The sequence below is a fragment of the Hermetia illucens genome, chromosome 1, assembly GCF_905115235.1.
Source record: "Hermetia illucens chromosome 1, iHerIll2.2.curated.20191125, whole genome shotgun sequence".
NCBI lineage: Eukaryota > Metazoa > Arthropoda > Insecta > Diptera > Stratiomyidae > Hermetia > Hermetia illucens.
Genome location: NC_051849.1, coordinates 118,275,174 through 118,299,974, shown reverse-complemented (window position 1 = coordinate 118,299,974; position 24,801 = coordinate 118,275,174). Strand labels below are relative to the sequence as shown.

Below are 24,801 nucleotides of genomic sequence, written 5' to 3'. Positions count from 1 at the left end.
ATTTCAACCTCACCTACGAAGAAACGGTTTCTTGTCTAACTTAGTAACGGTTTTATTTTATTCTTTGTTGTTAATTTTTTCGCATTCCCTTTTTGAACATTTTGCATTTCTTGCAACGGTGTCCGGATTTCAATTTTTATCAATGCATGTCATTCCAACTTGAAAAACTATGGACTTTGATTCATACAAACCACATCTAACGTCTTTGCCTTCTGAATGTGAATACCACCTAGTTCAATTATTGATGGTGGCAAGGGCTTTGCTCCACTTAGAGAAAAGTGCTGGTTCACGAACATTAAATTTGTCTCTTTAACAAGTTCACTGACTTCAGGCATATCATGACTGAATCTACTTCTAAGCAATGCGGTCGCCAAACTTTGCGAATAATACCTAAAAAAGATTTGATTAATATAAACCTGAAATACATATTTCAATTAAAAATTCTGATCTTACTCGTATAGAATCTGCAGCAAATGAGATGAAAACCAGTTCACTAGGCGCTGGAAGAAATTCATGTCTTCTGAATGGCCATGGAATACTATCGGCATATACGAGGGAATCAGTGGTGCTCCAAAACGTTCATAGTGCCAGGGCATAAGAGCACAGCTACTTAAAGCTATGGTTGGCGCTTTCAACTCATATGCTACTCCCATCATGCAATCTGTGTTGAATTGCTCCACAAGAATAACGTCGAATTTATCGGGAGATTTTAAAACCTTTCTCAGCGCAATAGATTTTAAGGTGTGTTCGCACGTATTTTTTCCCCATTCATGTAATTTAAAGAAATCGAGAATGATACTGTAAACTGGACGATTTTCAAATTTCTAAAAATAGAATAGATAAAAGAGTGTAACCAATTGCTCTAGACTTTCAATGATTTGACATAAAATATAATTAAAAGTTACTGGCACAAAGTTAGTTATAACATATATTTAGAAATATTGAACTAACAAGGCGGGCAGTATTTGCATTATCTAATATACGTAATCCTCTTTCTTCGGGAAAGTCATGGTGAAGATGCATTATAATCAGAGTGGCAGAGTACCGTTTAGGCATCTAAATGGCGAAAGTCTTCCTGTATTACTGTTAGTAATAATAATCGTCGGCGGGACCTGGCAGTGTGTTAGAGCACTTCATTCAAGAACGGGTTTCAGTACCCTGTAGGAGGCAATGTAGTTAGCATTGTGCTCGCCTACCCTGAGAATCAGGGTAATAATCTCCATTCACAGCTGAGTCGACTGGAATCCGAATGTCAAATCACGTTACAAATTCCTCCGCCACCAGTGAGATTTGAACCGCGACCTTCCGTACGACAGCCTAGTGCTTGAGCCATCCGAAGGTACTTTGCAAATAATAATTATGATATAATTGTTCCTCAAATGATAGAAACTTTAAAGATGGCTTACGAGGCAATATTATTACTGTTACTATTAAATTTAACCAACCAATAAACTTAACTAATTAGCGAAATCTGACGAAGTTGAGATTCGTTTAGAAGGCGGTTATCATAAAATTAGATTGAAAAGTATGAAAAAGTGAACCGGATTAGTGACTTCAATATAATGCTAATGGATTGATATGTACATTTGAGCAAGTCCGGATGATTGGGCCAAACGCCAAACGTAGATAAAAACAAGTCGGGAAACTGGAAGCTGGATGTTTTAGGCATGAAAGCATTGTATCGACAATAGCCAACTTCATACACTTTGTACCTAGCACATAATGGATGTCACTTTGATGTGAAACGGACATGCAAAGTCTTAGAATACGCACTGAAGCGACAATTTTGACTTATTATAACTATTGTTAATAATAGTGCGATTTTCATCAAACTTGGTAGGATCATATCTTATATTATAGGCTATAGGCTGCAGTGAGCAGAATCTTATTGTTCACGGGAAGCAATGATTTTCTTCAGGCGAGAGAATGTTCAGGAGAAGTGCTGATTTTCTTCAGAGGAGAATGTTCACAGAAATCATTGATTTTCTTCAGGCGATCCCCAAGTAACATTTTCCGATCCTGTTCCCTACCAATTATTTCCGAAATTGAAAACATATGGGAACGCATCGTGTATTATTTCCGCAAATTGAAAACATATGCACGGTCGAGCATTCATCGTAGTTATCAACAACATTGCGACAAGCTTGCTTCCGTTCATTCTTCCGTACAAACATTCATCCACCTATCCAGCAAAATTTCATATAGCATAAAAATTTGCTGGATTCGTCCATTATGATTGTAACTCATGGTTGTCGACACACAATTCATGATTGTGAACCGTCAAATATACACAATTTTTGCATATAAAATCTTCGCGGTATGATCAACCAGTTTTTTGGACTGAAACACCGCTGAGGAGGTGGAGCAATGAATCGACGGCAGAGGAGTATTCGTAAGAGTTAGTTAGATGAAATAAATTTACATTTTGTAATTATTAACATTTAAATAAATTGTCTAATACTATTGAAACGTTAGAATTTTCCCTTTTTCCCAGCCACCTTTTCAGGATCTTTCAGAGCCGCAATCTTTGGGAGAAAGGCAAACCTACGGGAATGAGCGAGTAAGTGTAGAGATAATCTAGACGGGTGTTCCATGCTACGGCTCTGGGAGAGGAGATTCTTCCAAACACTTATAATTCTAGGATGAAATTAAGGGCGTCTTAGAGTTAATTAATAATAATAATAATAATCGTTGGCACAACAATCCAGATTGGATCAGGGCCTTGAAGTGTGTTAGAGCACTTCATTCAAGACCGTAACGGTACACTACAGTAGACTGTAGGAGACAATGTGGTCAGCATTGCGCTCGCCCGAGATTATTACCCTTATTTGACTCAGGTACCCATTCACAGCTGAGTCGACTGGTATCCGACGTCAAATCACGATACAAATCCCTCTGCCACCAGCGAGATTTGAACCGCGACCTTCCGTACGACAGCCTTGTGCTCTAACCACTCAGCTATCCGGACACTTAGAGTTAATTACTAATATTATAGTCATCATCATCAAAAACCAGTATCTGGTCTAGGCCTGCCTTACTAGGAAACTCCAGACATCTTTTCGCTAAGGTTCACCAACTCGATAACCCTAAAAGCTGTCCGGTGTTCTGGTTTAAGTCTTCGTTCCATTTGAGACATGACTTTGAGCTGGTGGGATCACTTCGAGTCGAACGGACATGTTACACGGACTTTTATCGCAAATATTCTTCAGTTTCCCTTTACCTTGTACTTTCAGCCTTTCCCTGAGTAACCTGGTGCTGTGCATTCTGTCAATACCTCGCGCAAGTGAAACGGCTAATTTTCGCGCTTCTTGTGTGCTTTCTCAGACTCACAATTTTGTTCCGGCAACAATATTTTGCATCCAATTTTGTAATTACTGTTCCCCGGTTAATTACCTTTAATTGTTACAAGTGCAACGATTTGTAAATAAATTTGACCTTTTTTGCATATTTTTGGCCGAACTTCGATACTAAATTGCTGTTTCTCTGTTGTCGGTGGGGTAAGAAGTGTTACGTGGTACTGCGACAGCACGCTTGCCTATTGTGCCCTGGGTACTGGGTTCGATCCCTCTACGCGTCGTTTGACACTTTTTTTCCGCTAATAACCAATGCTGTTGCCGAATTTATACAAAGTGCGCGTGATTTTTCAATGCACTTCATATTGAGTTGAATCATTTTGCATCATTAGCTTCCGTGGCTGTGTGTTAACACCTTTTTAAGGTTTTGTTTGCAACACAAAACCTGATTAAAATCGGTTCAATGTCCGTCTGTCACAAGCACTTTTCTCAGAAACGGCTATACCGATTGACACGAGATTTGGTTAGAAAGTGGGAACTGTGGACCCCCAGACATGCAGTCAGTGATATCCTGCCACATTGAATTTAGGGAGGGGGGGCCGCATACATGTAAAAGGGGGGTGTAAATTTTTTTTCTCAGCAACTATAGTCATGTGGGGTATCAAATGAAATGAAAGGATTAGTACTTTTCGAAGCCGGGCTTAGTTTTGAGATTTGTTACAAAGGCGGGGAGTGGGAGGGGTGGAAAGTGATGATTTCTTTAACGGACACATTCTCAGAAACTACCCAACCGAAAAATCTGAAAAAAATCATGAAGCAGCCTCTATATGATGCCCAGGCCTCAAAATACTCTCCATATCGATATCTATTCAAATTAAGTTAAGTGGGGAAATTGAGTAAAACTTCCCTTAAGTTTATCCCAGAGTTATAGAAATTGGTAGTAGTATAAAATGTAATATGGAGCATATTATCTCCAAGTTTGATCAAAATCATACTATTAGTAACAAAGTTAGAGTAGCTCAAAGTTGACTCTCCCCTGTAAATTTACTGCAACTATCGTTGTAACGGCCGCTGCTGTACCACGCTATCTGTGCAATTCAGCTGCTGCATCAACATACGGCGACTTTGGCGTTGATTCAACGTGCAGTTTCAAAATCGCCGACAATTCTGCCCCCACAAGCTGCTGCTTCATCTAGCACCAGCGTAACCTCAACTCCTGAGATGCCGCTGACTGGCTCTGCTTATACCTTGGCAGCGACTGCGGCCAACAAACAAATCGCCTCTAGCTGCCACGCAGCATTCCAGTGCGTCTATAAAAGATTGTATCATCCCGACGACGTCCGCTAGCCAACTGAAAAACCGTCCTCCATCCGAGGCGCATGTTCCCTACTCAGAATTGAATGCGCTACGCACTTCTGGTGATTATCCTACACCACACGCTTCCTCCTGTGTATCATCGATGCCCGCCACCGCTGAACCGCAGGGCTTTCCAACCTCATGTCGCCCGAGGGTTCCAATTGAACGTCGCCTTGCCGCCGAAACAGCTGTTCGTGTGAAGCCTAGCGTACTCCACCACGTCCGACGAAATTCCGGCCTATATCAGAAGCGAAGCCAACTCAACTTTATCACTTCTTTCATGTGTGAAGCTGACGAAGGATGGCTCTCCTAACCGAGTGATAACTTCCTTCAAAGTCACATATCCCCACGACTTCGATGATATCGTCCAATCTTCCTTTTGGCAACAGGGGGTCTTTGTCAAGCCTTATCAGAGAACTAAGCTTCGTGAAAATTTCCGGCCCGCCCGCCTGCCTCACCGAACTTGAATGATTTCGATAACTATACGCTATTTTATCAAAATATAAGGGGTCTAAGGACCAAGTTGTCGGATTTCAAACTGTCTGTATTAGCACTCCAACATCATGTCATCTGCATTTCTGAAACCTGGCTGGATGACAGGATTTTATATTCTGAGCTCCTCGAAGGTTACTCTGTCTTTCGTTGTGACAGAGACTGCGCTGCAATTGACAAGACAACTGGCGGGGGAGCCCTGCCTAAGCCCGCTTTCTCTGTACGAGGATTTCTTCGAAAGAGAATCAGAGGACCTAATCGTTTTGTTTCCCTCACTTCCTTTCATCATCTGTGGCGACTTTAATCTTTCTATGCTCTCCTGGCACATTACTCTTGGTCTTCCCTCCCTCCCTAATAACTCGATCCACCCTTCCCTTCCTCTATCCACTTTCATGTACACCTATGGCGCCCTCCAGTCTAACCTTTCAAGAAACCACTTAGATCGCACTCTTGACCTTGGCCTCTCTAACCTTCCTGTGCGTTGTCTTTTCCAATCCCTTCATGCTCTGTCTTACGTTGCCCCTGAAGCCCATCATCTTGCTCTCGAGTTCCATGTTCAGATATCCCGAATCCACTCTCCTGTCGCTCGCAAGCCAACCAAGTTCAACTTTCGTAAGGCGAGCTTCGAAGATCTGAACTCAGACCTAGCGTCAATCAACTGGGTCCCCCTCGTCTCTCCATTTAAGTGTGGCCAAGCACTCAACACTTTCTACACCATTGTATCTGATCTTCCTCCTTATTACGTTCCCTCCTCTCCTAAGTGCTTACGCTTTTACCCCGTTTGGTTCACCACTGACATTCACAAAAAAACTACGTCAAAAACAGGCTGCGAGAAAGAAGTTCCTGTCTCCTAGAAACGATGCTAATTTAATTTTTTTTTCAAATCTCTTCGTTTCTCGGTCAAATCCTTACTACGTAAGTCCAGAAATGAATATTTGTCCAGTGCGGAAGACTCACCAAAGCGCGGAAACCTGAAACTTTTCTGATTCCGCATTCGCAACTCCCGCTGCCCTCCCCAGTTATCTCTTCCGTCCATTAAATTCTCCGGCTTCTCAGCTAACCCCACCCAACTATCTTGAGATTTACTCTGCCGCTACTTTTCGTCAGTCTATGTTCCCCCTCGTTCCTCCGAATCGCTTCGGATAGTGGATGTAGCCTGCCCCGCGTCACCTACCATTCCTCTTCTTACTCCTATCCTTGTCGAGTGCCTCATTGACAAACTTGATGCCAATGTCGGACCTGGCTACGATGGTCTTTCAAACCTCTTTTTGCTCAAAACTGGTAAGTCCATCTCCCTTCTCCTATCTCTTATTTTCAACAAAAGCCTCGAAGAGAAGCATTTTCCGGGCTTGTGGAAAGAGACTCTCATCGTCCCCATTCACAAATGTGGCGATCGTACGCTTGCCCCATTTCCCTCCTCTCCTCCTCTTCCAAAATCCTGGAAAGATATGTCAGCGACTGGTTGCCCGCCCAATTGGGCCAACACATAGTGAAAGAGCAACACGGCTTCGTTAAACGTAGGTCCACTGCCTCCAACCTGCTTGGCTTTTCCAACTTTGTTGCCAAATGTCTAAATTCACGGCAACTAGTTCAAACCATTTACACTGACGTTGCTAAAGCCTTCGACACTGTAAATCACAAGATACTTCTATCCAAACTCTCGTCTCTAAACGTTCTCATACCACTTGTTTTATGTCTTGCCTCTTACCTTTCCAACCGATCCTGCCGCGTCTCTTTTGACGGGTGTACTTTCCGCTCCTGCTCACTCTCTTCTCGCGTCCCATAGGGATCTATTCTGGGTCCTTCGTTATTTTTATTTTTTATCAACGACCTTCCTTCCCTCCTTACTTGTCCCTGTTTGCTCTATGTAGACGACAAATCTAACCTGGACCCTCTGGTTCGTTGGTGTTCGACTAATTGTTTAGCGCTAAACGTCAGAAAGAGTCACTCAATGTGCTACTCCCTAAAATCCTCACCCGCTTCTTTCTCCTACCCTCTTCACGGACATTCCTTATCCTGCTTAAATTCCACTCAAGACCTCGGAGTCACTTTCGACAATAAGCTCCGCTTTGATACCCATTGCTTCGATGTCATCAATCGAGCAGGAAAATTGTCAGGCTTTATACTTCGCTCTTCCTCTGATTTTGACTCTATCCAACCCTCCTTAGCTTTCTTCAATTCCCTCGTAAGGAATACCCTCGAGTATTGCTCCGTGATCTGGTCACCCTCCTGTAACTGTGATTGTCTTGCCCTTGAAAATGTGCAACGTAAATTCACCCGTTCCATCTTCTTTAAGAAAAGCTTCCCTTTTAAACTTTCCTTGGGTCTGATGAACTGCTCCGCCGCTGACGATATCACCTGCCGTCCTGCGTCTTATAACACACGTAGCGCAGACATTTTCAAGGTGCCCTTCGCAGACCTCGATTCCTACGCTTTGTCGAAATTACAACGCAGAACAGCTTGGTCCTTTTAACTTCTCTACTTTAAGTAGTTTTAAACGTAGGATCAGATTTTTGCTTTCTCCTCCTCCTGAGAACAATAATTAATTGGAGTTACTCTGTTTGTTGTCCGTTAAATGAAATAAATAAATAAATGACTTAAGATGCGGTAAATTCGTGTGAAATTAGTAAGTTTGAACTGCTATAATTTTGACATTAATCACTTAGATTTCATATAAGCGCTGATGTGCGCCTCCCTCCCGGACGTGTGGGTATTTTCTTTTCGAAGCAACCATAAAAATCGATTAAATGCTGTGAACATTTTTCGTTCAAGTAGTAGTTTTTGAGTTATTCATGTTCAAACATGCCGCTTTTTCATGGAAAAATGCATGTTTTCAATGGTTTTTTGCAAATAACTCGAAAACCATGAATTTCATATAAAAATGTTATTAAGCAGGAACAAACCATATTAAATAACAAGAAGAATGAATTTTTTAATTTTTTTAAAGGTACAATATGCACGGAGTCATGGCTCGTCAAACATAAATTCGTAATGCCTAGAAAAAAATAATACTTTCAGGGTCAAATAACGCAATATCAGTAACTTTTGGTGGAAATTGATCTAAAGCTCTTTTAAACTGCTTGGAAAGGCCTTTAAAATGAGGTGCAATAGCAGTTAATGGAATAAATAATAACGGAGCTATGATCAAAATAATGTAATTATCTGAATTTTTGATATAAAAATCAATAAGAGTAAAGTATAGAGTGCGTAGAAGAGCTAACACAGAATAGTGAGTTACATCGAGTTTGAAATCGAAAGTGAATTTAATAAAAATCAGTAATTAGTTTTTTCGTTAAATTTCTTTTTCAGGTTTTGTTTGTAAAATAAAGCTTAAAATGTCGGTCTGTCCGTCTGTCTGTTTGAATATTACATGCACTTTTCTCAGAAAGGGCAATACCGACTGACACGAAATTTGGTGAGCAAGTGGAGACTGTGAACGCCCACACATATAGCAAGTTATATCTTTCTACGTTGAGCTGAAGATAAAATGGGAGTGATAATTTTTTTCCACCAAATATAGTTATGTTTGGTACCAAATAAAAAGGGAGTTGAAGGTAATGATTTCTTTAATGGACCCATTCTCAAAAATTAGCCGAAAAATCTGAAAAAATATTATGAAGCTATCCCTATACGGTACACAGGCTTCAAAATACTCTCCATATTGATATCTACTCAAACTAAGTTAATAATAGTATTTTACTACATTTTTGGGAATATGACTACAACCTTCTGGAGTTATAAATATAGACTATAGTATGAAACATGATATTCCCAAGTTTGATCCGTGTAAATTTACTGCAATCCAAAATACCAAATATCAATAGCATAATAAAGTGAGTAGTTTGTCATGATAAATATACATATACATTACGGGCTACATACAAATGGGATAGTTCTGCACTCAAATAAATTTACATAGGAAAAAAACAAGACCTTCTATACCTAAAGCGTCGAGCTTCCGGTGTGAAACAAAACCTTACTAAAATTGGTTCCATGTCTGTCCGTCTGGCTGTTTGTCTATCTGTGTGTCCATCACACCCGATTTTCTCCGAAAAGACCTGATACTATCGTTTCAAAATTTGGTGAGAATATGTTGCCTGTGAGCCGCTATACCTGCGACAAGTGACATTACTTTGTGTTGGGTTTAAGGAGGGCTGCCCATATATACGGAAGGGGGTGGAATTTTTCTCACAGAATATGGTCATATGGGATATCAAACGAAACGATTAATAATTTTCGAAAATGATCTTCTTTCTTATATTGAGCAAAACACAGGGGAGTGGGGACTTACAATGAAACAGGCCTCGTTCTTAGAACCTATCCATCCGAAGAATCTAAAGAAAGTCACAGCAATGCATCTCTACAAAAGCTAGGCATCGACGTACATTCCATTACGATATCTGCACAAATAAAGTTAATAATACTAATAATAATAATAATAAACTAAAAACTCCGCCGAAGCCGGTCCCAAGCCCGGTTGTGAAAGGAGGAGGGATGGATAGCTTCAGTCTGAATGGCTGTACGCCACCGCAGCGTCTCAGGGGGTAGGTGAGGAAAGTGCAGGAACTTTGCAGTCTTGCAGATTACTCACTAAGGAAGCTATCTACACACCTGGCAGCTAGGGATAAAATGCACCACCAAAAAATGAGAAGAAGGAGAAATTTGAGGTCCGGTACGGATAACCGGCGGGAGTCGTCTGACTTGGTGACTGGGTCGGGCTCTCGTAATGGACAGCACGGCGTCGAAACCGCTAGTCGTGGGGCGGTTCGACGTCTAGGCGCCACGACGACCAGGAGCACAGCTCCGCCTGCTGCAGCTGTTTCGCCACAATCTGTGGCGACCACTTCAGCAGGTTCGCGTAGGAAGCGGATGAAATGGACTGAAGAAATGAACCTCTTCATCATCCGCTCCTACTACGAAATAACGGCGGGGGCGGGTACAACATCTTACCGCCCCTTGTTGCGCCAGAGATTCGTCGAGCGTTTCCCGCAATTCGCGCACGTGACTGTGCAGCGAGTCGCAGACCAGTACCGCTTCATCACTCGCAGTGACACAATCCCGGCCACCATCAGGGAGCGTGTTCGACTTGAAGTCATCGGGGAAACTGGTGACCGAGAGTCGATGGGGGCAGAGGCGGCGGCATCAACAACACCACGCCGCACTGCAGGCAACAGGTTCAGTACTCGCCGAAGCACTCTTCTCCACCGTCCAGCTGAGGTTTCCGCTGAAGTTCGGGACGAATTCCAAAGAGCGTGTATAGAATTCTCGGATATGGATCCTTTGCATAGACCAGGTATTCCCAGGCTCTATGCATCTCCAGCAACTCCGGGAATTCTATCTCTAATCAATGATGAGATTTCGTCTCGACTGTGTGCTGATATGTCGCTGCTGCAACTACAATCACTTGTGTATTGTGGTGCAGTTGCGGCTATCAGATTGCACGGTCAGAAGATTCGCTTTCGCGTTATTGGTTTGAGTGACAAAAGAGATCCACCATGGAAAATTCGTCTGGAACGTCGGCGGGACTCACTAAGGCAGGACATTGCTAGACTCATTCAGATCAGCACTGGCAATGCCAGCCGACGGGTGAGAAATAAAGTGCAGAGGGTTTACCGGAACTATGCCATCCCCTGTGAGACACCCGTAGTTGAAATTCTGGACACACTAAAACAGAAACTTTCTGTCATATGCAGTCGGTTACGACGGTATGGCGAAAGTTATTCCAGACGTGTCCAGAATGCAACATACGCGAGGAACCAGCCGAGCTTTTTCAGATCTCTCAACGAATCCCAACAGAGCGCCCAGACAATACAGTTCTCGGTGACGGAAGCGAAAGAGTATTGGGGTGGACTTTGGGGGTTATCTGCCCAGCATGCTGAGTGGATCACCGCCGAAGGCACCCGCCATGCCAATACACCTGGCATGAATTTCGCGGATGTTACCGAAGAGGAAGTTCGACGAGCCATAAACAGCTCGAAGAACTGGAGGGGCCCAGGTCTGGATCGGGTGCAGAATTTCTGGTATAAGAAATTTACCAGCGTACACAGTCGGTTGGCACGCAGTATAAATGAGGTCATGAGTCGGCCGGAGGAATTTCCACCTTTTCTCACTGCGGGAATTACCTACCTTATCCCTAAGAAGGACACGGTGCAGGACCCCGCAGACACAAGACCGATCACTTGCTTACCAACCCTCTACAAATTCATCATGTCCATTATTAGTGGAAGGATCAATGCGCACCTCGAGACCAACAATATTCTGTCCGAGGAGCAGAAGGGCTGCCGAGTTGGGTCAAGGGGTTGCAAAGAGCAACTCATTATCGACTCGGTAGTTGTAGGACAAGCAACTAGAGGCCAGAGAAACCTCTTCAGTTGCTATATCGATTATGCCAAGGCTTTCGACAGCGTTCCGCATACCTGGCTAATCGACATCCTACATCTGTATCGCATTGATCCGAAACTAATAAAGTTTTTGGCGACAGTCATGGAAGGGTGGCATACCACCTTGTCAGTCCGCACATCTGAGGGTGCTAATACCTCAGAGCCCATCCGTATTCGGAGGGGCATCTTCCAGGGGGATTCATTGAGTCCTCTTTGGTTTTGTATCGCACTGAACCCCCTTTCATGGCTACTGAATGATGCTAGAGGGCATGGTTTTGCAATAAAGTATGGCCTACGTGCTAAGTGCGAACTGACACACTTGATGTACCTAGATGACATCAAGCTGTATGCTGGTACTGACAACCATCTTAGAAGTCTGTTGCGAATAATAGACATGTTCAGCCGTGATATTCGGATGGAGTTTGGATTAGACAAATGTCGAATCCAAGCCATTCGCAAAGGTCATCACGAGCCACATGCCGGACATAGCATTGCTGACCTCCACATCGAAGCTATGACCGAGACAGACTTCTACAAGTACCTAGGAATTCTGCAAGGAACCCATGCTCGAGTTGGTGATCTGAAGGAAGCTCTGCTGTCCGAATTCCTGCAACGTGTAAAGCTGGTGCTGAAATCGCATCTCTCGGGGAAGAATAAAATAAGCGCGTTGAATATATTCGCTATCCCTTCACTGGCTTATGCATTCGGAATATTGCCGTGGACGAAGACCGATCTGGAGAACGTCCAGCGGCGGATACGGACAACTATGTCCAAATTCCGAATGCATCACCCAAAGTCTGCCGTGGAGCGGATGAACCTGCCTCGTGACATTGGAGGTAGAGGCGTGGTTGACGTGGCGGCACAACATTATCGCCAAGTCGACTCGCTGCGCGCTTATGTTTACAGCAAAGAGCAGGCGAGTCCCTTGCATGCGGCTGTCTGTAAGGCAGACTGAGGACTGACTCCACTTAACTTGAAGGATCGATCCTTCAGTCCTCTGAGTGGGGTGAAGTCGGACCAAGAGCGGATCGATGAATGGAAGTCGAAGGCAACGCACGGTAAACACGTGAATTGTTTTTGGCAGCCATTTGTCGATTTGCATCTGTCGAACAGATGGCTGTGTGCTGGGGAACTCTTTGCTGAGACGGAGGGGTTTATGTGTGCCATTCAGGATGGCGTGGTCGCCACCCGAGCTTATAAAAAGCTCATCATGAAAGAACGGGTGGAGAACGACCAGTGCAGAATGTGTGGTTCGGCGTTAGAGACGTTGGACCATCTCATTTCTGGCTCTACTGTTATGGCACCAGTGCAATACATCACCAGGCATAATGCTGTATGTAAGGTTATCCATCAAAACCTTGCATATAAGCATGGGCTGATCACGGGAACATGTCCGGTTTACCGATATGAGCCGCAAGCAGTACTTGATAGTTCTGCTTACAGCATGTATTGGGACCGGCAAGTTCTGACTGATCGCCATACCGCACATAATAAGCCTGACGTACTGTTAGTTGACAAGACGGGTCGCTCCGCGTATATTATTGATGTTGATATCCCCCATAATAGCAACATTGAACGGAAATACGTGGAGAAGAAGGTGAACTATGAGCCATTGGCTCGGGAAATCAAAGAAATTTGGCGTCTCGAGCGGGTGGTTGTAGTTCCCATAATATTGTCAACTACAGGTATAATACCTAAATCCCTGACGGCTTCCCTTGATGTCCTGGGACTTTCGTACAGTCTGGTTCAAACCATGCAGAAGTACACCATTCTGCATACGTGCTCGATGTTGCGGGGATTCTCCCACTGACCTACCACCGGCCACCACCACCAGTGCTCCTTTTAGTTTTTAAGTAGGTAGGATCGTCCGAGCCTAAATGCTTGGCACTTAGTGCTAGTATTAGGTAAAATCCGGCATCTGCCGAGATTGTGATAACTCGGAATAACATATATTTTAGACAGTTACCCGAAAACCCCCTTCAGTTTATACTAAAAGTGTGAAATTTGCATCAGTATATGATGATATATGATGAAAATAGGACACAATTCGGAAAGGATTGAAGGAAGGAAGTCCAACTGTTACTAATAAAGTTATACAAAGTCAAAGTTTAGTATTGCACGTGAATTCATTGTATTCCAATGTATGGTTCCCATCAAATTAAAATTATGTATGGTTCCCATCAAATTAAAACACTATCGCTTGATTTGGACACCTTTATTCGCCGCCGGCTTCGTACGCTGCGCGAGGAGTGGAAAAATATGGCGTCCATGTGTCCTCTGTCTGAAATAATCCCTTGTATGGACCGATATAACTGTCCTCGCTCTTAGATGTCGTGCCGATCGTTGCCGCGTTCCCACATATGATTATGACCCCGCCATCTACCAATGCCTGGCCGCACTAATTTGAGAAGGAAGATGGCCCTCTTAACTGCAATGAAAATAGTTGCCGCTAGATAACATTTACCACACTTCAAAATAATATATGCGAATCAGCTTAAAAAAAATATAAAAACAGTTATAACTGTAAAAATTTTAATATTTGCATCCATAATGTGTGCATGCATGCAGGTTCAAATATATCGAAATGTGCGTGGTCTTCCTTTTAAGGAATGAGAAGCAAACGTCTGGCTTCGAACGGATAGAAAATTCATTTCTTTAGCAACAAACGTTTTTTTGCGATTTTTGAAAAACTAAATTTTCTGTTTATGATGGGCTTAATTTTTATGTTTTTAATATGTACATACATCTGAAAGTTTGGAAATATTTGAAGGAATATTTCGAATTTATAGCTATCTGCGAAAAAACTTTGCACGTTTTTTTCTTCCTCACATAAGATGAACGCAAAGCCTTTATCCCTGAAGCGCCCAGCTTCCGGTATTCCGACTTGTTTAATAAATGCGAACGAAGTTTTTGGAATTGTGTAAACTTTCTTACTTTCGTCTTTTCAAGATTCTTATTCTTTTACATGAGTTTCTTTTTTCCATCGTTTCTTCCAATTTTTTGTATGGTGACTTATGCAGGCTGTTGCGCAATAATTTTAACGAGTTTCAAACATGCTTGAAATCTTTTGGGCAACACAAACGATTGCATTGTTCTGTGTATGGATGTGCTGCGCTTCATTTCACAATATTTTCCAGTTGACGGTTGAATTATAACTTTGGCAGAAGTTTATAGGGGGAAGAGGTGGGTGCCCCCTCTTCACAGCTCGTGGTGGATATCGCATGGTTAACTTTGAATTTTGAATTTTTAGCCTGTAAAGTTGTGTTTCCGAATTGCTGAGTGGTTAGAGCACAAGGCTGTCGTATGGAAGGCCCCGGTTCAAATCTCACTGGTGGCAGTAGAATTTGCATGGTGATTTGACATCGGATACCAGTCGACTTAGCTGTGAATAAGTACCTGAGTCAAATCAGGGTAACAACCTCGGGCGAATGCAATGCTGTGACCACATTATCTCCTACACTGTTACTGTAATGTACCGTTACGATCTTGAATAATGTGCTCTAACACACTTCAGGGCCTGATCCAATATGGATTGTTGCGCCAACGATTATTATTATTATTACCCTGTAAAGGGGACGGCGTGAAGAGAATATGTAGAAGAAAAGGAAAGGGACTCTCTTTCTAATTCCGTTAAAGAATTGTGGCTCATATCACCGTTTTAAACGCCATGGCTTTCCATAATAGGCCTATATTCATGTCAAAATGTTAAGGATTAATTCTGAGTCCTCTCTCTCAAATACCGTTGAAAAATCGCGGCGGTTTCCCTCCTTAGAAAGTTATGGCGGCTCTAATCAGGGGTATTTTAATATCATCATCAGTTCCGAGAGAGATGCGGAGATACCATTTGCAAAAGATCTGCGAAAACTAATGTTTGAACAAAATTTTATTAAGTTTATAGGAAATGCAATTGCACAACCCAACGTGGCACATCACCCTGTTATAACTTGTTTGGCAGAGTATGGGCTCCAGTAGAAAATTTTGATTGTTATGGAATTGTTGAAGAACGAGCTTCCTGCAGAAGAACTTAGAAGCACAATTCACTCACTGATTCCAGTAAGGTCCATTGCCATCAATCCTAGATGCATCTTTAAGGAAGCGTTGTCTTTGGTTCCCGTTGAGAGCTGTCGCCTAGTTGAGTTTTGAGCGCGGACGCTTCCTGTGCTTGGATAGTTATAGGTGTCGGCTGGGGTTGCAATAAGTGGATAAATCGACCCAGTTTCAACCTCGAAGGATGGTGACACAATGCAAAGCTACTTAGCTGAGGAAAGGAGTAAGTTGCTCCCGAAATATATATATACATAATAAAATAAAATTGTAGTTTGGAGTAAGCAATTCACAATTCTTCTTGCTAAGAACCCACGTCTCCGAGAAATACATGAGGACTGGCAAGATCATAGTCTTGTACAGTAAGAGCTTTGACCCTATGATGAGACGTTTCAAGCGGAACAGTTTTTGTAAGCTAAAATAAGCTCTGTTGGCTGACAACAACCGTGCGCGGATTTCATCATCATAGCTGTTATCGGTTGTGATTTTTGACCCTAGATAAGAGAAATTATCAACGGACTCAAAATTGTATTCTCCTATCTTTGTTCTTCCCATCTGACCAGTCAGGTTTGATGTTGTTGGTTGGTTGGTTTTCGGTGCTGACGTTGCCACCCTATACTTTGGGGGACGAAGACAGTGCACAACACGGTTAGAAGTCGTACAACATCAGAATCGTTCTTCGCACTTGAATGTTTCGGTGGCTATGCCGTCAACACCAGGGAGTGAACACCAAGGTGTCGTATGGGCTGTATGAATCAACTCCATGACTTTATCGTGTGCACCTATTATTATAACACGTATTTAGAACGGAATCCATCAGGGTAAATACGTCGCCTCCATGACCCGTTCATAATACAATTTCCGGAGCTAGCTAATACTCCGGAACTGAATGGCGTCAGCCAGTACCTTGTGATTATGAATAACAACCGAGCTGCCGTATTGAGATTACCGCGACAGAAGTTCGCCGTCCGGTCTGCATTGCACCTGTCACGGTTATTCGTCTCAATAATTAACATCCTGGAGCCAATAACAGAGGTATGCGCTCGGAGATTTTACCGTTGTTGGTGTTTCGATTAAACAAATAAGTCGAAAAATTGAGAATGGAGTTTGGCGTGACACGCAAGCACTTGTTGGACACCCATCACTAAGAGTGTACTACATCATTGGAAACTACCGCCTCTCTGATCATATGCCGATCGCAGAGATCCCCGGGGTGCTAAAGCAGAAAATCAGGTCGCAAAGTAACCTCGATCTAAATAAGGCAGTAGACTTCTGCAGAAGTGTTTGAAGTGAACCCAGCCATTGCAGTGTGGAAGCACCGCGGCTCTCACACGTTATATATCCATGCGGGGCGCTCCCCGAAATGACCATGCTTGATATATATATCACTGATATCTGACAGGTCCCGCGACAGGCCGACCAAGAAAATGCATACAATGTCGTTACAAACATGATGATCGGATCGAGTCACAAGCCTCGGAGAAATGCTAGGGCGTCCACCTTAGTAGCGTCAGAACGTAAGCAAGTTAGTCCGAACAAAACAAACGTGTCTGCACGTAAAATATTGGTACCCTCACTGGAAAGACGGAGGAACTCGCAAGAGTCCCTCGGAAAAGGTGCATTGATATCGGCGCTCTGCAAGAAACCCGATGCTCTGGTGCCGAAAGCTGCGACATTGAACGCGAACGCGGTAAAATTGGCTATAAACTTCTCTATTTTGGTAACCGACATACTCAATATGGTGTTGGCATTGCCATCTCAGAGGGTTTCCGTGATGCCATTAAAGAAGTCGAACGATTTGATGATCGGCGGATGAAGCTCACCATTATATCAACTGATCGCACTATTCACTTCTTCACCGCGTACGCACCACAGACAGGTCGACCTGATGCCGAGAAAGACGCCTTCTGGCAACTTCTCGATGAAAAGACTTGTCACGTGCCTGCTGACGACTATATTATTATTGCCGGCGACCTTAATGGTTATGTGGGTGAAAAGGCAGACGGCAGTAAAACGTAAATCGATTATATTCTCATAAGACGCCAACACTTTACCACCGCCACTGATTGCAAAGTCGTTCACTATGAGAGCATCGCACCTCAACATCGACCGTTGATTGCCGTCCTGCGAATTAAGCCACCGATAAAACAGTGTGAGGAACTAGCTCGGACACTGGCTCGCGGCGCATTAAATGGTGGGGATTTGGTGAGAAGAAAGAAGAAACGATCTCACTCATACGATTGCCGACCATTACGAATGTGGAAAAATCGTGGAACCAAATGAAAGACACGATCCACAAAGCGGCCTCTGCAACCCTCGGGGTCACCAAGCCGGGTAAGTGGTACATCAACCGAGATACTTGGCTTTGGAGTGATGATTTCGAAATGAAGGTCCCTGAAAAGAAACGCCTGTACCAGAAATTTCTCGACGATAGAACGCCTGCTAATTGGCAAATTTATAAGAATGCCAACCGGGAAGCAAAGAAAGAGGTCGCTGTCACCCGAGCGAACTATTACAAAAATCTTTACGATAAACTGGACACTCGGGATGGCGAGAGAAATCTGTATCGACTTGCTAAAAGCCGTAACGAACGTACACAGGATATCGAACACTTCTGCTGCGTTAATGACAAGAACGATACTTTGGTTACCAACCGTCGCGCCGAAACGGATAGGTGGCGAGAATATTTCGAACAGATTTCAAATGAAGAATTTGCTCATCCTCCACTTCCACAATAATTACTGACATTTGGCTCAGTTCCACCTGTCAGCGCAACTTGGTGCTCAGAAACCTTACCAGGGGTATACTGGTACCATGGGAACCGGGAAAGCCCCTGGACTCACATACTTCGGGTGAACTCCTGTTGTATGTTGGGACAGCTCGGTTATTTGCGGTTGGCCCCCCTAGTGGGAGTTTCATGGTGGTTGTGCTCAAGCGAGAAGAGACCTTCGGGCCTCGACGTGGTGTTGCGTATCAACACGGATGCCGTACTCCATAGTTCGGTAGAGATTTAGGTAATTCTTGCATCCACCAGTATGAATGCCATGCACTTGGTATAGACTGGTACCGTTGTTGCTTGTCTCAGCGGGGCTCTGATTGTGGTCACAAAATCAATCCGTGTCTGAAGAGGATCGTAGGATTAATTCTCCACGGCAGGTGCATACGTTAAACACTCAAGGGATTAACTCTCAGCGCAACTGAAGTCGAGGAGGCAATAAAAAGGATGAAATCGGGAATAGCCACAGGACCTGATGACATCGCATCTGGGCTCTGGAAAGCGAAGAGCTGGAACCCAACACTGTGGCTCAGTGAATTCTTTAATCGCGTTATTCAGGAAGGAAGAACACCAGGGAACGACATGGAAAAAGAAAGGTAGTCCAGCAGAATGTTCAAATTACCGTCCGATCCGGTTACTTTCGCAAAAATAACCGTAAATCAAGTCGGATTTGTCAAAAACTGCGGAACTACTAACGCAATATACGCTGCGAAGTTACTCATGGAGAAATACCGTGATGCATTGCCCTCTTTACATTGCCTTTCTGGATCTAGAGAAAGCGTTTGACCGTGTGTCACACGAACTCATCTGGTACGCTTTACGACAACACTTAGTACCAAAAGAACTCATGTGCTGGGTTCAATTGCTCTACCACGATCCGGAAAGTAAATTTCGAAGTATGGCGGGTGTATCAAAACCGCTTCGTGTCTCTGTTGGTGTTCATCAAGGATGCGCCCTCTCACCACTCCTCTTTGTTCTTGTTATGGACACCGTCACACGGGATATCCAACGTCCAGCGACCTACACACTGCTTTATGCAGATGATGTTTTCCTAGCATCTCATAGCAAAAATGACCTCCAAAACTTGTCCAAAAATGGAATGGACCTAAACAAAACTGAATTTTTGACGACCGATCCCCACGAAACAGGCACAATCACTATCAGCGGCAGTGATCTGCCCAGAACTGAGCGATTTAAATACCTCGGGTCAACGCTATCAGTCAATCGAGAACTGCGTTATGAAATTGCTTCACGCATTAACGCAACCTGGATGAAGTGGCGTTCCACAACTGGTGTTCTTTGTGATCGACGTATCAGCGAACGTCTCAAATCTAAAATTTACCGCAATGTCGTTCGTCTAGTCGGTCTTTATGGTTCTGAGTGTAGGCCAATTATAAAAGACAATGAACGGCGTCTTGCGGTAATGGAGACGAAGATGTTAAGTTGGACTAGTGGCGTGACACGTTTTGATCACATCCGAAATGAGGATATCCGCGATCATTATAGGGTTGCACCGATCGTGGAGAAGCTGCGAGAGAGGGGTCTTTGATGGTATGGTCATGTAATTCGTGCTAACGAGAATTTACCTTCCAAGATTGGTCTGAACTTCGTAGTCAATGGTAAGCGACCAAAAGGCAGGCCGAAACAACGGTGGCTTGATACACTGGATGGGGATTTAATAGCCTCAAGATTGCACTCCGCTCACGCATTCAATAGAGCCAAATCGCGAAACCGATCACGACGAGCCGACCCCGCTTGTGAACGGCACAAAACCTGAAGAAAAAGAAGAAAATGTGAGGAGTGGCGTGTGCATGACAGCTCCGTAATACATACAGTTACTCAAAAAAGTATCCGGACAATGGTTAATTTAGAATTGTAATGCGAAAAACATAGATTTGTAAAATAGTAACATAATTTCGTTTTCCACGATAATAATATTTTATAGCAACACTTTCGAATGAGCGAAAAAAAATCATCATTTCGTTTTAGTACAGTTGTTTTTCTGAGAATTTATGTTTACATGCTTGTTATGAAAGTCAAAAAAGTATCCGGATAGCGATGAATTCTTGGAAAATGCACAATATTGCAACTGAGTTGTCTTTTGATTTAACATGGTGATTAAACATTGATTAGTAGCGCATTTAATTCTTCTGTGTATACACACGTTTAATAAAGATGGGTCGGAAAACGCGGGAGATTAGTAGTGATGTTAGAAAAGTTATTATTGATCTTTTCAAGGACAATAAACCGATACGAGCGATCGCGGAAATCGTGAAAGTGAATAAATCGACGGTTCATGAAATAATTACACGCTTTAAAAAACGGGTTTCATCGATAAGAAAGGGCGATCAGGCCGTCCACGAAAGTTTAATGACCGAGAAGAAAGATGGATCGTGCGGAATATGAAAATAAACCCCAAACTAAGTGCAGTTAAGTTGAGAGCTCAGGCGGAAAAGAGGTTTGGTAAAAAAAGTCAAGCGACGGCGGCTTTACAGTTTCTTACCAGGGCAGAGGCAAATCGTCAGACGCTGCCTCACCTCTGCCCTGGGAGCAGCGTGACCGTAGCGGCTCGCAGATGTTGAATGCTCCTTTATATAATTCGTAAAACACGACATGCCTACGAATTATATTGAGCGCAAATCCGCCTTGCTGACCAAAGCTGGCCATGGCTGAAATATTCGTTTTGAGAATGAAGAGGGGTCCTAAGTCCGCATCAACTTGGTCCGGTCCTGCATTAAGTTGATGCGGACTTAGGACCCCTCTTCATTCTCAAAACGAATATTTCAGCCATGGCCAGCTTTGGTCAGCAAGGCGGATTTGCGCTCAATATAATTCGTAGGCATGTCGTGTTTTACGAATTATATAAAGGAGCATTCAACATCTGCGAGCCGCTACGGTCACGCTGCTCCCAGGGCAGAGGTGAGGCAGCGTCTGACGATTTGCCTCTGCCCTGGTAAGAAACCGTAAAGCCGCCGTCGCTTGACTTTTTTTAAAAAAGTTTGAGTGCAAGCCCTGCGAGGGGTCCGTGGACCAGAAAAGAAGGAGTAAGTTGCTCCTCAATTGGTCCGGTCCTGCATTAAGTTGATGCGGACTTAGGACCCCTCTTCATTCTCAAAACGAATATTTCAGCCATGGCCAGCTTTGGTCAGCAAGGCGGATTTGCGGTCAATATAATTCGTAGGCATGTCGTGTTTTACGAATTATATAAAGGAGCATTCAACAACTGCGAGCCGCTACGGTCACGCTGCTCCCAGGGCAGAGGTGAGGCAGCGTCTGACGATTTGCCTCTGCCCTGGTAAGAAACCGTAAAGCCGCCGTCGCTTGACTTTTTTTAAAAAAGTTTGGGTGCAAGCCCTGCGAGGGGTCCGTGGACCAGAAAAGAAGGAGTAAGTTGCTCCTCAATTGGTCCGGTCCTGCATTAAGTTGATGCGGACTTAGGACCCCTCTTCATTCTCAAAACGAAGGTTTGGTAAAGTTACAAGTGTCGAAACAATTAGAAATATTCTTCGAAAGAATAATTTCCACGGTAGAGTTCCCAGAAAAAAGCCCTATATAAGTAAGCAAAATCGGCAAAAAAGGCTACGGTTTGCTATTGCACATATAAATAGGTCTTACGATTTTTGGAAAACCGTTATATTTGCCGACGAAAGTAAATATAACACATTTGGATCAGATGGAAGTAATTTTGTATGGCGGCAGCCAAATACGGAGCTGAATTTGAAAAATTTAAAGTGCATGGTGAAACATGGCGGTGGTTCTCAGTTGGTATGGGGCTGTATGTCAGCAGCGGGAGTTGGCAATTTAAAGTTTATAAATGGGAAATATGACAAATATCAGCATCTCACAGTCCTTAAGGAAAACTTACTTCAAAGCGCAAGGAAAATGCAAATGGAGCATTTTTGTTATTATGAGGACAATGATCCCAAACATAACTCCTACGTTTGTAGACTTTGGCGGCTGTACAATTGCCCAAAAGTGATAGATACTCCGGCGCAAAGTCCGGATCTAAATCCAATAGTGCATTTGTGGGAACATTTGAAAAGAAAAATTCAAAACTGCGAAATTTCAAGTCTAATTACACTTAGAAAAGCTTTGAAGGAAGAGTGGGCGACGATCAGTCCACAATTTTGTGAGAAACTTGTCAAATCGATGCCTAGTCGACTAAGGGAAGTAATAAAAAATCGAGGAGGTCCAACAAGATATTAAATTTTACATTAAAGGGGTAAGTTTCCTTCAAACGCTTTCTGTCCGGATACTTTTTTGACTTTATTTTTTGTAGCGTTCGTAACAGCGGAGCTATTTTTTTTTAAAGCGGAAACTGAGAAATTTTTTTTTTTTGGAGATTTATTATAAACCAATCAAAGATAAATATAACAAATAATCATTAAGCAAATGTGCCACAATTGTTTATATTTCTTTGAAAATATCTATACAACGGTCATGTCCGGATACTTTTTTGAGTAACTGTAGTTAAAAATTCCATTGCCCTCTAGTTTTTAGAAAGCGATTTAAGTAAATGGAAAGCTCTGTATTGATAATAGTTAACCTCATAGGCTTCAGACTCTCAGTTCAATGTTATAAGCAAATGCGAAGAATTTAACCTACAACAGATCCAAACAAGTCGGAATACCGGAAGCTCGACCTTAGGGTATAAAGGTTTTGTGTTCATCTTAAAATATGTGAGAAACTTCTGCGCACATTTTTCCATCCGTATATAGCCATAAATCCAATATATTCCTTCAAATTTTTCCAAACTACAAGATATGCGTACATATTACAGACATAGATATTATTCTCAACCTAAACAAACAAACTGCCTATTACGAATACTGTACATATCCATGCACGTACATAAATTGATCGTACCTACATTTCCGTATAAAAGTATACGTATATTCATATATAGTACGTATATTGAATACGGCTGGTTTAATGTACAAATATATCTATCTGAACTATACTGTACTGTACTATGTATATACACACATGTTTGTTTAGAGTAAATGATATGCATATACAAATGACTAAAAAACTTTCAGGCCCCATTCATAAGAACTCATTTCGTTGTGGTATTGATGAATTGATATCAGATGATGACGTCATACAAGTTGGTGAATGCAGGAAATTCACAAAAAATGGCAAAGTTTCAACCCCTACAACTTTGTTAATAATGATTGGATTTGCTTCAAAGCCAAATTGTGCATTCTGTTATTCCTTACACCCACGCCAAATTTTGTACTTCTAGAATGGAGATAAGGGGGGTTGCGGGTAACTTACTAAAATGTGGAAATATACTATTATTAACTCTCTTTGTGCAGATATCGGAACCGGCTGTATTTTGAGGCCTAGATATCGTAGAGATGCACCACTGTGACTTTTCTCGGGTCTGAGAATGAGGCCTGTTACACTTTTTGCTGGTCATATTTTGCGCCCTCACTCCCAATGTTTCACCCGATATTAAATAAGCTTCATAAAGCACTAATCGAGCCCCCACATGACCATATTTTATGAAAAAAAATTTTGCACTCCCCATTCACATGTATGGGAAGCCCCCCTTAACACAAAATGGCGCCAATTGCTGCATGTAAAGGGAACAACAAATCACATGCTCCTACCAATTTTCGCGACAATCGGTCTAGCCGTTTCCAAATAAATCGGGTGTGGCAGACAGACAGACGGACAGACAGACAGACGGACAGGCAGACATCGACGAACAAGGCCCTCAAGCTTACCGTGAAATCCAGATATTTCCACCATCATGGAAACGACAGAAGTTAGCGCTCCTACCTAAGCCTGGTAAACCTCCAGGTGAGCCAACCTCCTGCAGACCTATTTCTCTTTTGGACAATGTGGGCAAAATGCTAAAGCGAGTAATCTATAATAGATTACTCCCCGTTGTTGAGAGCCAGGGAGGTCTCTCAGATCGGCAGTATGGGTTCCGTAAAGCCAGATAAACCATTGATGCCATCAAAATGGTTACTGGCTTGGCCGAAGATGCAATCCACGGAAAGGGCAGTACTACCAAATATTGCATAGTGGTGACCCTGGATGTGAGAAATGCATTCAATTCGGACAATTGGAACGAAAATCTCTGGCGAAGATTGGTATTCCCGCTTATCTTGCAGCTAATGTCAACAGCTATTTACAAGAACGGAGGCTTTGTTATGACACCGATGATGGACCCCAGGAGTACGTTGTCTACGCGGGCGTCCCACAGGACTCCGTACTGGGCCCACCGCTGTGGAACATCATGTACAACGATGTACTCAAACTTCCTCTTCCGGAGGAAGCCACGGTGGTGGGCTACGCCGATGATATAGCGGTTGTAGTCGCAAAGCACCTCGAAGATGCTGAGTAATACTCATGCGAAGCGATCAGTGTTGTTAAGGGTTGGCTAGAGAGTTCTGGTCTGACACTTGCGGAGGAAAAAATGGAAGCGGCCGTCATCACCAAGCGTCGT

The 24,801-nt window shown here is 43.1% G+C and overlaps 1 protein-coding gene across 5 annotated transcripts in view; it reads right to left on the bottom strand.

Annotated features, from left to right (window-relative positions):
- LOC119653869 (UDP-glucosyltransferase 2-like) overlaps window positions 1-24,801 on the bottom strand; it is a 201,106-nt gene that overhangs the window by 64,400 nt on the left and 111,905 nt on the right. For all 5 annotated transcript variants that reach the window (XM_038058978.1, XM_038058987.1, XM_038059003.1 and 2 more), the window contains 2 exons: window positions 454-824; window positions 192-390 (listed from right to left, as the gene is read on the bottom strand). In XM_038058978.1, the coding sequence (XP_037914906.1) occupies window positions 192-390; window positions 454-824 (570 nt within the window). The remainder of the gene's footprint in view (window positions 1-191; window positions 391-453; window positions 825-24,801) is intronic.